General features: G+C 42.9%; 1 protein-coding gene across 1 annotated transcript in view; it reads left to right on the top strand.

Annotated features, from left to right (window-relative positions):
• The window catches only part of PPP3R1 (protein phosphatase 3 regulatory subunit B, alpha), a 60525-nt gene that overhangs the window by 24334 nt on the left and 20191 nt on the right, over positions 1-16000 (top strand). The window contains exon 2 of the mRNA XM_088477510.1: positions 15079-15118. Within this exon, the coding sequence (XP_088333636.1) occupies positions 15079-15118 (40 nt within the window). The remainder of the gene's footprint in view (positions 1-15078; positions 15119-16000) is intronic.

The following is a 16000-nucleotide window of genomic DNA, read 5'->3' as shown; positions in this document are numbered from 1 at the left end:
GTGTTTTCCTTTCACGTAAAACAAAGCTGCATTTATTGGGAGATGTCATGTCCAAAGATGATTGCAGTGCATAAGTACAAAAAATATATATACAGTACTGTGCTAAAACTTAGGCAGGTGTGGAAAAATGCTGCAAAGTTAGAATGCTTTCAAAAATAGAAATAGTTTATTTTTATCAATTAACAAAATGGAAAGTGAATGAACAGAAGAGAAATGTAAATCAAATCAATATTTGGTGTGACCACCCTTTGCCTTCAAAACAGCATCAATTCTTCTTGGTACACTTACACAGAGTTTTTGAAGGAACTCTGCAGGGAGGATGTTCCAAACATCTTGGAGAACTAACCTCAGATCTTATGTGGATGTAGACTTGCTCAATCCTTCTGTCTCTTCATGTAATCCCAGACAGACTCGGTGAACTCGATTCAATTCAACGCGAATGGAATAGCGCTGGGAATTAGCTCCTGGAGCTAATCAATTCTGCGTGCTGTTAGGTCGGGGAATTCCCGTTCTCCCGCCCTTCGCGCCTTAAACAGGGTGTTTAGTCGGGAAAATGGGCAATCTCCGACTAAACTTCTCGGTGCAATGCTGTTTCTGCCGCGCTAAGGGCAGAAAACAGCATCGCGTCTGTACTTTGTTGGATTTCTGCTCGCAACCCAGAAGGGATACGAGAAGAAATCCTCAGTTGGGCTTAGCAGCTCGCTGAATTGAATAGCTCCGGAAGCTCATTCCCGGCGCTATTCAATTCGCGTTGAATTGAATCGAGCCCAATGATGAGATCAGGGCTCTGGGGGCCCTATCACTTCCAGTACTCCTTGTTGTTTTTTACGCAGAAGATAGTTCTTAATGACAAGGGCTGTATGTTTGGGGTGGTTGTCCTGCTGCAGAATAAATTTGGAGCTAACCGGATGCCTCCCTTATGGTATTGCATGATGGATAAGTACCTGCCTGTATTTCTCAACATTGAGGACATCATTAATCCTGACCAAATCCCCAACTCCACTTGCTGAAAGGCAGCCCCACCATGTTTCACTGTTGCCTGCACACTTCTACTTTTGAATGCATTCTCACTTTGCAGCATTTTTTCTACACCTACCTAAAACTTTTGCACAGTACTGTGTGCATAAATATATATGTATAAATATATATATATATACACACACACAGCTGTACGGCAATATAATCACAGTATAGCTGCTGCAGAAATAGATGAAAAGGGGCTTTGTTGGTAGTCAGTGCCATAGTCTACAGCCATGTCCAAAAGTTTTGAGAATGACACAATTATTGGTTTTCACAGTCTGCTGCTTCAGTTTTTATGATGGCAATTTGCATATACTACAGAATGTCATGAAGAGTGATCAGATGAATTGCAATTAATTGCAAAGTCCCTCTTTGCCATGACAATGAACTTAATCCCAAAAACATTTCCACTGCATTTCAGCCCTGCCACAAAAAGACCAGCTGACATGTCAGTGATTCTCTCGTTAACACAGGTGAGAGTGTTGACGAGGACAAGGCTGGAGATTACTTTGTCTTGCTGATTGAGGTAGAATAACAGACTGGAAGCTTTAAAAGGAGGGTGGAGCTTGAAATCGTTGTTCTTCCTCTGTTAACCATGGTTGATTGAAAGGAAACACGTGCAGTCATCATTGTTTTGCACAAAAAGGGCTGGACAGGCAAGGATATTGCTGCTAGTAAGTTTGCACCTAAATCAACCATTTATTGGATCATCAAGACCTTCAAGCAGAGAGGTTCAATAGTTGTGAAGAAGGCTTCAGGGCGCCCAAGAACAAACAAGCGCAGGGCCGTCTCCTAAAGTTGATTCAGCTGCGGGATCAGGACACCACCAGTGCAGAACTTGCTCAGGAATGGCAGCAGGCAGGTGTGAGTGCATCTTCACTCCCACTGAGGCGAAGACTTTTGGAAGATGGCCTGGTGTCAAGAAGGCCAGGAAAGAAGCCACTTCTCTCCTGGAACAAAAATCAGGGTCAGACTGATATTCTGCAAAAGGTACAGGAATTGGACTGCTGAGGACTGGGGTAAAGTTATTTTCTCTGATAAATCCCCTTTCAGATTGTTTGGCTCATCTGGGAAAACGCTTGTCAGGAGAAGGAAAGGTGAGCGCTACCATCAGTCTGTGTCATGCCAACAGTAAAGAATCCTGAGACCATTCATGTGTGGGGTTGCTTCTGGGCTGAGGGAGTGGGCTCCCTCACAATTTTGCCTAAGAACACAGCCATGAATAAAGAATGGTACAAATACATCCTGCAAGAGCAGCTTCTCCCAACCATCCAAGAACAGTTTGGTGAGGAACATTGCCTTTTCCAGCATTGTTCCTCACCAAAGCACCTTGCCATAAGGCAAAAATAACTAACTGGCTCGGGGAACAAAACATCAAAATTTTGGGTCCATGGCCAGGAAACTCCCCAGATCTTAATCCCATTGAGAACTTGTGGTCAATCCTCAAGAGGCGGGTGGATAAGCAAAAACCCACAAATTCTGACAAACTCCAAGCATTGATTAGGCAAGAATGGACGGCCATCAGCCAGTATGTGGCCCAGAAGTTGATTGACAGGATGCCAGGGCGAATTGCATAGGTCTATAAAAACAAAAGTTAACACTGCAAATATTGATTCTTTGCATAAACTTAATGTAATTGTCAATAAAAGCCTTTGACACTTATGAAATGCTTGTAATATTCCTTCAGTATACCATAGTAACATCTGACAAAAAGGTCTAAAAACACTGAAGCAGCAAACTTTGTGAAAACCAATACTTGTCATTCTCAACTTTTGGCCATGGCTGTACATTGGTTGCTGCAGCAATGTAAACAGGTATTTGTAATTTAAGGTTGTCATGTCATGACTAGAAGGGACAGGCCTTGCATTGTAGCCTTGAATAGACCTAGGTTTAAAATGTGCAACTCTTGTTTGTCCAGGAGAGCAGCTGCAAAAGGGGTGAGTCAGTCCCCACAAAATAAAAACCGAAAACAGATGAGAACACCGAAGAAATATTTTGAATAGAGTACAAAACCATAGTGTGTCAAGACACTTTAGTGAGTTCCATAATGGCAATCCCAAATTACTAAAATTCATTTGCATTGAGAAGATACTTGCTACTAAACTATGGGGTGGGGGGTCACTTTAGGATCCTATGTAAATGAGACATTTTCGATGTTTAAAATGGAGTCTCTACATCCACAAGGCCTAAATGCGGCAGTAGAACTTAACTCAGTGTTATAATGCAAGATTATGTAATCCTCTCATTACCTCATCCTGTTTTATACCTAGATGAGGACACTAGAGATGGATATAAATACTCTAATGCATGATCTAGAACACATTGGGCTCGATTTACCATACAATGAGTTGTATAAGCACAGAATGGGCTCTGTTCAATTCAACGCAAATTGAATAGCGCCGGAAATGAGCTCCCGGAGCTATTCAATTCAACGCGCTGCTAAGCCCGACTAAGTATTTCTTCTAGCATCCCTCCTGGGATGCGAGCAGAAGTTCAACAAAAGTACAGGCGCGATGCTGTTTTCTGAGAATGCCCGTTCTCGCGACTAAACACCCTGTTTAAGGCGCGAGGGGTGGGAGAACGGGCATTCTTTGACCTAGCTCCTTCCCGGCGTTATTCAATTCACGTTGAATTGAATAGAGCCCATTCTGTGCTTATACAACTCATATTGTTATCTATGGTAAACACTTGCTAATATGTGTGGTATTTAATTTAACATACTATACATCTTTCATGAGAGCTATGATTATGTATATGGGGTTTTTTTTGTCTTCAGTTGTTATCCTAATGGTCCCCTAATCGTTCCAATTATTATAACTTGGTCCATATATGCCAGCTGTTGCTGTTAACTCAACACTAAAATGAGATTTTTCATTCACAGGATACTATCAGGGGTATTCAATATGGGTGCGATAACACCGTTTTTGCGTTAATATCGCAATTATGTCATTATCGCAGGTTTTACTTTTACACCCTATTCAATTTCAAAGACTTATCGCAGTTTTGACAAGTCTTTGATAAAAAACGGTGATAAGTTTTCACCATTGAATAGGTATCGAAAAAAGTACAGAATTGGGGTTTAGGGGTGTAGGCTTAAAAAAAAATAGCCTGCACCCCTGAGAATGACATTTAAAAAAGAACTGTCAAAAAAGTTTTTAAAAAAAAATAGGGACACCCCAAAAAATTAACTTAAAAATTGGGGTGCAAAAAAAAATGGGGAAAAATTGTTAAACAATAGGGAAATAGGTTCAGGGCTATTCTGCATGTATGCGGCAGGTGTTTCGAAGAATAGAATTATAGCGGCAGGTGCACAAATGCAGAATTTTTAAAAACTGACTTTAGGGACATCAAAATATGCTAGTACCCATTTTCATGTACCCCAAATTTGATGGGACCACTTAAAAAAACGAAAAAAATAACCTAAGTGCTCTTCTGCATCACTTCTTCAATGTCGGAAAAAAAACACCTGCTGCGGCTATTTAAATCCCCGACTTTCAATTAAAGGCTAAAACGGGGGTACCCATAGTGTTCCCCCATGTTTTTACAACTTTAGGGGGGTCTTACAATTATTTTAAGGGAAAATTCGTAACTTTACGCAAATCCAACTTCGGAGTTTCCCGTTTTTGTCAATTTTATATTGAATACGGGGATAAGCGGGAGCGCGCACCAGACTTAACGCAGAAAGAAACTCCAATATGAAATGTTAACTTCGACAGTGAAGTTAACGTTTCATATTGAATACCCCTCTATATATTTACTTGTGGAATATCTTGAAAACTAATAGAGCCTGTTACCATAACAATGTATAATGCCACATCATAACTACTCAAAGGGCTTGTGCAAAAATTACTGTCTTGATTGGTCTCTTAGTAAACAATACATTACCTAGACAGATGCGATCATGTGGGATATAACGTAACCAAGAACTCTGCTGAAGGGTCCCAATATGGATACGCTAATTGGTCTGACATGGTCACTGGGTACCTCACGTGACCACAATGGACTAGCCCAGGCCTGGCCAACCTGTGGGTCTCCAGCTATTGTGAAACTACACATCCCAGCATGCCCTGCTACAGTTTTTAGCATTCTCTAATAGCAAAACTGAAGCAGTGCATGCTGGGACTTGTAGTTTTACAACAGCTGGAGAGCCATAGGTTGGCCATTCCTGGACTACCTGATCGATGAAACAAGCAAGCTTGTGTGATCATCCCAAAATGTGTACCGAGCCGTCCCACACCCGCTCTACCTGAGTGACATGGGTTCTGTTTACATCAGGTGATTGGGAGTCAGACGGACCGGGACACAAGAAAGGTAACTTAAAATATAAGTAATATTTAGAACAATAACGTTCTTCTATATAACCACACGCTTAGTGAATAATAGATTTGCCTCCTTTTATGAATTTGTTTCTAACAAAATGTTTTTGCAACTGGAATGTAATTGATGACAGCTACTAATCAGCAGCCATCTTAAACAGGACCCTATAAAATGGATTTCTTGGCCAGTATTCATCACCTTTGAAAAAGCTGTGGCTTTAACACAGTGAAATGCGTCCGTCTGGCAGTGCACTTACCTACTGCACCAGCTTTGTGGACGACATACTCTCCTCGCACATCCACCAACTGTTCCAGTGCCTGGACCGCATCACAATGGGACATTTAACTACAATGGATGTTGTTTTTCCCTGTTAAAAGGATCCCACATACGCCTCTTGCAGACTGGTAACTATACCCATTGCTGGACACACCAATACTATTATATCTTGATATCTGCCAGCTGCCCTAGCCAAGGAGGATTGACCGGAGGATTGAGCTATTTACACAGTCGAGTCACATTATTATGACATCGGCAGCGCGTAGGCCATGAAGTATGTCACGTGCTGTGCGCTGTGCGCTGGCTTGGTGGGTATATAAGGTGTGCAATAGGCCATCTGCACACATCACCTGTTGCTGTCATGGATGAGAGACCATTTATCAGAGTTGCAAAAGGGATGATTATTGGCTTTTGGGCCAAGGGTGACAGTATTTCTGAAACTGCTCAGTTTGTGAACTGTTCGTGTGCTGCTGTGGTGAAGGTGTATCGTGCTGGACAAATGGCTCCATTGCTAATAACCAATGTAGAAACTGCGAAGCACCATGTGCCGTTGATGTGAGAAGTGAACGTCTGCTACAAAGGTGCGTGAGTGCCGACCGACACGCTACAGTGGAGCAGCTCATTGTCAAAATGAACCTGGGAGCCACCAGATGTGTTTAAAACGACAGTTCAGCGAACCCTGCTGTGTATGGGGCTCCAAAGCAAACTGGTGGTCACTGCACCTATGCTACCGAAGGTGCATCGTCGGAAAATGCTTCCTTTTTTCACGCCTGTATCAGAATTGGACCTCCCCTGATTAGCGAAGGGTTGCCTTCTCTGATCAGTCACGTTTTCTGCTTCATAAAACGGATGGACGTTGGCGTGTTAGGCGAGAAACATCGGAGAACAAACACTCTGCAACCATTGCTGGAAGAACACAAGCTGGTGGTGACAGCGTTCTGGTCTGGGGAATGTGTTCATGGCATTCTCTGGGCCCACTGATCCACGTGGAAGGCACCCTCAACCGATTTGGTTATGAATCCATCCTTGCAGAGAACGTACACCCATACATGCTGATGGTCTTCCCTGAGACAGATGGGATCTTTCAGCAAGACAATGCGACATGTCACACGGCTAGAAAAGTCTGACAATGGTTGGATGAGCACGACCAAGACTTCCAAGTACTTCCCTGGCCCCATAATTCCCCGGACTTGAACCCAACTGAGCATCCGTGGGACCACCTTGATCGTTCGCTCTATGGATACTCTACCACGCACCCTCCAGCAGCTGTGGGATGCACTGCAGTCAGCATGGCTCCAGATACCTGTGCTAACCTACCAGCACCTTATTGAGTCACTCCCGGCCCGCCTAGCTGCTGTCGCTGCACACGGCGGTTACTCTGCCTATTAGCTGGTGGTCATAATAATGTGACTCGACTGTGTATATACTTAGTGTTCACTCTAGGTCCGGCGCTGGACCTAGAGAAAGGGCACTTCTGCATGTGCCCAGAAAGGGGCGTGACCAAGGAAAAGGGGGTGTCTCTTTATGACGTGTCCCCTTTTCGACACTCTTGGGGCCGTGCCTGCCACTCAGACATGCTGGGCAGCACCCAAGCGCTGCGGTTACTGTGAATGGATGCCGGGCGTATGCGCCCGGCATCCATTCACCGGCCGTGACCACTGCACCGCTGGTTTCCTCACCCCCATGACACGGCTGCAAGCGGGAGAGGACAGAACCCGCAGGCTGTCTCAGCGGGGCGCTGCACCGGAGGGCAGGGTGATTTCTGCCTTTTACAAATAGGGCAGGCCGCCGCGCTGAAACAGCCAAGCGGGAATGCTATATATGTAAACAGCTTTACTAAGCTGGATTCATTACCTCCTATATAAGAGCATATGTTTTTATTGATACTATGTCATTTGAAGTTGATTCAATGTATGAGTATGCACTTTATATTCTATTTATTAGTATTCTGTCCATTTAATAATTAGTGTGAATATGACCCACACTACATGTAGGTGGACACTATAGACCCACTTTGAGCACTGTTCTTATCTATTTTAGGGTTAAAATGTATATGGTGTTATGAAGAGGGAACACTACATAGTGAAACAATAATAACTACAGGTGTGCAAATTATTAGACTCAAAGGGGGCGCTTTAATTGTGTAGTCGCACCCGATCTCCCGTCTAAACTGACGGGAGATTTGAGTGCAATGTTCAATTGTTTTGGGCGACCATGCTTTATCACCCACGTCGTGCCCAAATAGACGGGTTTTCTGTTTACCACCTTGGTTAAGTGTGAGCAGAAATACAGATGGTTATCGCGCCCCAATGGAGTAACAATTTAATTGCTTCTTCGGGCACCCAGTGGTGCAAACAATTGAATTCACCCTAAACGAGGAATTTAAAACACTTTTTTTTTTTTACACTGTTTACATCTACAGTATTAATACTTTGTATGATATCCTATGTTTATAATCATTTTGATAGGGTTTGGGATGCTATTTAATGAGTATCACCGTTTCTCTTGATGTCTTCATCCATCTTCTATGAGGCCAGTCTTGGTGGTGATCATCATCTTCTTGAGTTTTTTTTTTTCTTCACAATTGCCCAAAGATTCTCATCAGATTTGCGTTTGGGCTGTTACCTGGCCAGGGAAGGACATCTACTTTGTGTGCCATGACTGCCACCTTCAAAAAACAAAATATCTTAACTATTTTTTATTTATTTTTTTAAAATAGAGGACCTAACATATTGGTTGATGCATGTAAAATACCTCATTGCATCACAAAAACATTTTACAGTTGTCGGCGAAGGGTGCGAATTGCTGTTACCACTGCGTCTAAATGCCAGCAACAGCAGTCCACCTTGCACCCTTCACCTGGCCAGCCGAGAGTGTGTGAGATCCCGTTGCCGCATAAAGCGTGACAGCCGACTCGGCCGGGTGAATGGATGCGCCCTTAATTGATTCTCCCCCCACTTATGTTTGTTGCCAGTAAGTCAGAAAAATGATGAAATGTAAAAAGAACTGGTGTTGAGTCTAATAATTTGCACACTTCTGTAGTTTGCATCAGCTACAGTCCTGGTGTAGTGTTCCCTCTAGCTCCGGCGGCAGGCAGGGCGCCGGAGCTAGAGAGGGCAATCTTGTGTGCGCGGCCGAAAAGGGGGCGTGGTTATGAAAAGGGGGCGTGTCTATAAGACGCGTCCCCTTTTCGTCATACTTGGGGGCGTGCCCGGCGCTTACGGACATGCCGGGCAGCCCCCAAGCGCTGCAGAAAGGGAGAATAGATGCTTGGCGTCTATTCTCCGGCGGTGACCGTATCACCGCATGTTTGTCCACCCGCGGGACACTGCATCCCGCGGGTGAGAACGGCTCCCGCAGGCTGTTAGGGCAGGGCGCTTTTTGCCCTCCTCCTGGAGGGCAGGGTACTTTTTGCCCTCCAGAAGGAGGGCAGGGCGCCGCGCCTCGCTAAAACAGCCTAGTGGGAACGCTATGGTGATTGTATAGAACAGGCCTGGCCAACCTGTGGCTCTCGAGCTGTTGTGAAACTACAAGTACCAGCATGTCCTGCCACAGTTTTGCTATTGGGGAGTGCTAAAACCTGTGGAAGGCCATTCTGGAGAGCCACAGGTTGGCCAGGCCTGGTATAGAACATGACCGCATAATACTATAATCCAATACAAGCTGGCCACACGTATACTAGACCAACTTTCATCCAATCCAGTTTGCCAACTTATATACTCCATACACCTAAAATATATATATGTGTATATATATATATATATATATATATGTATGTGATAGCAGCTACCAGGTTTACATCAGTGTGACGGATAGTGTAGGATCTGCAGAAAGTGGGGTCCCGTGATGTGGGCTGCGGGCTTGAATGCATTGATCAATCCATGAACCAAATCCCCATTATTTATTTATTTATACATCATTGGGAGTGTTTAAACATGGTGAGTGATGGGTTTTCTGATTATTTTATTTATATATATATATAATAAACATTTTTGCCATCAGACCACTCATTCACCCCCCCCACCACCACCACCGGTACAGTAGCTTGTTTCACCCCCTGCTGCGGGCACACAGCAACTTTTAAATGACTTGTAGTCACAGGTGTTATGTGCTGTTGGGAAAATATCCATCTTCTCCCTACACTGGTACGATTAGTATCCAACTGGTTTGATTATCACAAATGAGTTGGAGCCACCGCTTTTCCCATTTTCAGACATTGTTCAGCTTGTGGGTGCAAACAGACGATTATCATGTGCTTCCATACACTACACCATTATCATTCCAACCAGTTAATCATATGGACAGCTTAATGTGGCCTACACACTGTAGCTGATCAGCCAGTTCTCAGCTGGTCAGTCTTCTTATTTCAGTGTGTCTAAGCAGCATCCACGAGCGATGAGATTAGGGTGAGCATAGCAGTTGGATCTGCTCATCTGAATGGGCCTGCTGCACAACATTTTCCCAAACCATCAGCCGAATTCAATAACAATATATCCTCTCTTCGTGTGGGTCTGACCTGTACTTGCCTCCATTATCTTTTAAATGGACAGCTAATCTAAACAGTGTTTTGAATCTGTTGTGCCTCTGTCAGTCAAGGGAACTGTACCCTGCCGTTTAATAGTTGCATGATACTGGAATATATGCAGCCAGCAGATACAAAAGAGTCTTCCCACTGCTCATGCACTAGCTGTGCCTTGAGTCATTTCCAGATAGCAAATTCAAATGGAGAAGCGAAATGGAAACATGACGTTTCCGTTCTCTGTTTCTGTCTCCCCATACTAGTGTGTGGGGAAGCAATTCTAACGCTAATCAGGGACACCTCTGGAGAAATCCTAGTTATCCACGGTATAACCCTTCTTGAATACTACGTAGCAGTGAAAAGCCCTGTTTTCTGAAGTGCTTCATGAAACAGGGCTTCCTGCATGAATAGACCCTTGGAAGCCACCAGTACATAGTGATAAATAATCACTTGTACTCTCGCTAGGATTTACTGTATCTTCATCATAATCTGCAACTGTTTACAATGGGAGAGGGCATGACACGCCGTCAATCAAAAGACCCAATTTAGTGAATAGCCAGTTGATGAACTATGCTGTTGGAAGAAATGATAGGGCCTGGAGGATACCTTCATGAACATGGGAAGTACAGAAAACTCCACACAAATGGACCCCTGGATAAAAATCTAACAGGAGCACAGCAAATGAACAATGCTAACCACTGTGCAACCATACCCTCTTATTGACATTAACCTTTTTATATTACTTTTTTCCTGTTCCTTGATGAAATGGCTCAGTATGTGCCCAAGTATTCATTGAAATGTGCCCTGTTTTTTCGAAGTGTCCTCAGTGGATTTAGTGTGTGCGTTTGTGACCCCATCTGCTACATATCGGCAGAGCTAGAAAGATGACGCAACAGCTGCAGAATGGTGCATTAACTGAGCTGAAAGTTGTCTCCTTTTACTAATGTAACACACTTCTATATTTACAGTTTCAGCAGCTTATCAGAGCTGAGGACGTTTGATATCAAGTACGATCACATGGGGTAGGGGGACTTCCTGTCAGTAAATCCCCTGAAGGATTCTGCAGGCAGCTGCTTTTTTTGGCATCTTTGCAAAAAATTGGCTGAGATCAATATCTTGAACTTCATAGCTATCATCACACATTCTATTTTTTGTGACTGAGTTTTTTTTTTTTTTAGCTCTTTTACATAAGGCAACTCTTATTTTACGTTTTCATGTTCCTTTAAAGAGAACCTGTTACCATGTCCAGCATTTGCATATTACATAGTGCCTTGTACACTATTACCTGCAGAAACAAACGAGCCCATTTGCCTACAGAAAGAGCATTTATTACAGCTCTCTATGCGCTAGAGTCCATTCCTGCCAGCTTCCTCGATACCTCTCAGCAGGAGGGTAAGCTGGAGAGGAACCTGTCTTTGGAAGGAGACGGGTGTGTGACTATTCATCACAGTCAGCCAATGCCAGGTTGTGGTATACCAGTGTTAACCAAACTCTGTACTCAAGGGACCTTAAAGGCCCCTACACACGGAACGATGTAGACAACGATACGATCTCATTAACTATTTCCCTTGAACTCCTGAACACTCTGACAAAAGATATTGTGCATACACATGGAACGATTGTACAAACAATATAGATGGGACTGCAAATCGTTAACGATATATTGTTTGGCAGCAAACAACCTCACGATGCATCTTCTGTCTCCCCGTCAGCTGGCACAAAATGGTGGAGGGGAGTTGCCAGGAAAAGTGACGACCAATCGCTGAAATCGTTCGTTGTGCGTACACACAACGCTGTCTGTCAAATCGTGATAGACAGGTTTTGATCTTTCTGCATGTTCAAAAGATCAGACGCCGACCAACAGGAGAACGCGTCTGCATAGTTATCGTGCCTACACCCGGCTGATTTTAAACGAATTGTCGTTACAATTGGTTGAAAGCGGCAATATCATTTAAAATATTGTACAGTGTGTAGGCACCTTAACAGTCCAGATTTTAAGGATTTCCCTACTTAAGCATAAGTGACTTAATTAGTACAGATGTTTCCTCATACACTATTGCTGCAATCACGCCAAACAGTCGTTCTCGCCATGCTAGGTGCTTGCGCCAAACTGATTAATTTTATATACAACACTTTTTTTTTATTTGTGTGTGCCTGAATCTGTATCCAAAGGGCTGCTATGTGGCATCCGCAGCTTTATTTCTAAGCCAAGTTCCATTGTGCTTTATGTACAGGCTGTCGCACACCGATATACAATTGTCGCATATCAACTTATTCAGTGCAGTCCCCTGGTGCTCAGTCGCATCGTTGGGCAAAAGACGCTCTGCACAAGCAGGGTCACACTGTATCTGGCGGCTTACTCACGCCTGGCGTCTCTCGCCACATGACTTATTGTGGCTACTTGTATGAGGGCACAAGTTTGATTTTAACCATCTGTACTCAAGCATGGATATCCTTAAAACCTGACCGGTTAGGCTGCCCTGGGGACAGAGTTTGGGAAACTATAGTATACTATATCTACCTTTCCAGGTGTTTAAACCACTTTATAAATAACTGAAAAGCAAATGCTGAAGCTGTCAGGTTCTCTTTACCTGTGTTTTATAACTTTGTTCATTAAGTAATTGAATTAAGTAAAAAAAAAAAAAAAATGTTTTTTTGATTCACTAAGGTTCCCTTTATCTAATATTAGGTTTTGTCAAAGGATCCGAAAACAACATGTGACAAATACGCAACAATAGAGGAAATCAGAAAGGGGGCATAAACTGTGTCCATTCTAAAATGCTGATATTTTGTTTCTGCCTCTAAAACATTCTCATATTTGTCAACACTGTGTCCTACAGCAAATAACAGCTTCTGACATACACAGCCCATTTGGTTCCCTTGTTTTGGCAGACCCTGCTGCTAAATTATGTATGATTAGTTGCCTGTAATGCTCTGGCAGGTATTCACATTTACAATGAAACCAAAGAAAAATTCATTAGAATTTTATATGAATAGACTAACTGAAGCCCATCGCACCAAGATATTCACCACGTTCCTTTCTGTGTATGAACAGAATGTCTATTTTAAATAGCATTTTAATTCACTTGTCAGTACACTGCTGCATATAGGTGGTGGGTTACGTGTCCATCCTTAGAACTTGCTGTGTATGTGCTATCCCTTGGCCTTTTGCACAGATTTGAAAATTGATATGCAAAGGGGAATCCTTTCACATAAGAGGATCTGGGTTGGGGCACTGTCTGCTCAGACATCTGTTAAGTCAGTTAAGCAGAAGTTAAATAGCAGAGTGGGCTGGGGTGCAAGTCCTGCAGAACTCTGCACAAACAGGAGTATAAACTTCCAGATGGAGGCCCTCTTCCTATACAAACGGTTTCTAGTTTTTATCACCGGGCCGCAGCAGCTGTACTGCCAGATTACATCATACCTACTATAAAACAATATACCTTTTCAATATTCCTGCATCGTATAGCATGAAGATGTATAGGAAGGGTTTGGCTGACCGTTTGACATCTCTATTAATAGCATTAGCAAGTGACACCTGCTGGTTATAAGGCGCAACCACAATATGTCAGAGAATAATTCTACAGAGTTGTACATAACATTGATTTATTACCTTGGTTTTGCTTGGCTGATGAGGTTATTGAAGCTGTGTTTCACATTACGTATTTGATTTTAGAGTGTGTGCGATAGATGGTTCTCTATTATAGAGTCTAGTGTGTAAGTAAAAAATATTTGAAGGTATCATATGGTGTCAAGTGTGTGGTCTCAGTATGTGTGTATAGTTGCATGCTTTAATTGCTGGTGGTATATTACATTACATATACATTTGGACTGTAGAAGTTGCTTTGAGCTCAGTTTATCCTGTGACTATGTAATAGAATGCTGTAGGACCATAGTTTTTGTGATCAGTGATCAATTATATGGAAATAATGAAGCAGGTTAACTTGGAAAAAGCCCATTGCCAGATAACTATCTTAAGGCCCCCATACATCTGCAATGGACTGGGGCAATTCCCCAATCCCCAGACACCGGGGTCGGGGCATCGGTGAAATCCAACATGTTGGATTCCCTGATTTGGCAAACCCGACCAAAATGTGATTTATAACCTGAAGGATTTAACCAATTCCCAGGCGGCTAGGTGATCATCGATGGTCGCCGATAAGCGGTTCCCCAGTCTGATCGGGCAAATGGCCTGGCAGATGTATTGGGCCCTTTAGTAATATTTTTGTTTCCATAGTGAGTACTGGTACCCATGGTTACTTTTTTCTTTTCTCTTTGTATATGTAATGTTCTCTAATAACACCCTCTGGGTAAATTATTGATATCAGTCGCCTCCTCAGATTTGTGTCCTATAGATCGCTCTGCCAGCTGCCTTGCACCTTTATGTGGCCACTCAACTACTTGGTGGCTTCTATTATTCTCCTACCTCGGGTGCTCCCTAGTCACCATTCCTAAAGAGCAGGATTCCCAGGACCGGTTTATGGAAAGGGGGTGGAGTTTATTAGCAGGACCCACAGAAAGTTTTTACAAAAAGTTAGTCCATTGCTACAAAAACCCTCTGGCATGGGACAAGCGGAAAAGGCCATTTGGGGGACATGTTTTACAAATGGTCAGTGCAGCATTTGTGGAATGTTGGGTATTTTTAGCTACAGATATTTTGTTTTCACCTTGTTTCTGTACGTCTTCTAGAAGTGTACCTTGTCACGCCACAAGTTTACGAATACTGACACTGATCAGCAGAGAGTTTGTACATAGGACCAAATAAAAATTTGATGAGGGTCACTTAGCTGACTTTTTCTAATCGGAAAAGCCATTGGCCATTGAGGCGTTTTTGCATGCGTTAATTTTCACGTTCTCAGTGTTTGGCTCATTAGTGATCCACATAACTTATGGATGTATGGCTTCTTTTTAACTTTTAATTGAAAAAAATCTTTCTCTTCTTACAGGGAAATGAAGCAAGCTACCCGTTGGAAATGTGCTCACATTGTAAGTAAGCTTTTATTTGTGTGTTCCCATGAAATGTGAATTTACTAAGAGTATATTATTTTAAAGTGACATTTGAGAAAATGTTAATGTCTTAAATAGTACTGCTGTTATAATAGTATTGTACTATGACATCTGCTGCAGTACAGAGCATTTGGCCTAACGCCAAAGTGCGTGGTCCCGTAACCCACCCAATACAAAGTAAAGGCAAAGTCAATCAAATCAAACGGAAATGTCGGTAATTGCTTTTGGAACATGAACGGTGTTGTGTACACAGGCCGCAGTGATGTCAGATGTGATCGCAGAGTATTGGTCTGTTTGGCCACTCGCTAGTTTGGGTCAAGCAGCAGGCTGTTACCATGTTGCTGGCATTAATGTAGCTTAGAAGGTGGTAAATATTGTGCACTCTCCTCTATGGGGTTCTTACATCTGTACTTCTGTTCCTTACAGAGCTGGTGCAAGTGTGCACTTCAACATTTCGCCACGCTTGCATATGTGTACTGTATCATCTAACAGATTGTGTGGAGTGACACTTATATAAGGTCATCCGTCTTTGCTGTATTAAAAAGCAAATCACTGTTTGAGTGTTTACGGTTACTGCAATTAAAGAAGTTACATGGGAGGCGCTAAACATGTTGAATTAGTGGCTATTGCTAAATAAAGGCAAACGTTGGCTACAGGGTAGATTATTGCATTACTCTACACCGGCTTTGGTTCCATGCATCTTATTTCCTGATTCAGAGAGCGTCATGACAAAGATATTGCAAGCTCCCGCTGTGTTACTGATACAAGTATGTGGAGTGCCCTTAAATGCCCAGTGTAGCTCCTATTTACATTAGAACATTCTTCCATCTTTTACTAAATAAATAAAAAATTTCCCCAGCC

This window comes from Taudactylus pleione, unplaced genomic scaffold (genome assembly GCF_031769625.1).
Source record: "Taudactylus pleione unplaced genomic scaffold, aTauple2 ptg000201l, whole genome shotgun sequence".
Lineage (NCBI taxonomy): Eukaryota > Metazoa > Chordata > Amphibia > Anura > Myobatrachidae > Taudactylus > Taudactylus pleione.
The sequence above is the reverse complement of the archived record's forward strand: the minus strand, read 5'-3'. Positions and strand labels throughout refer to the sequence as shown.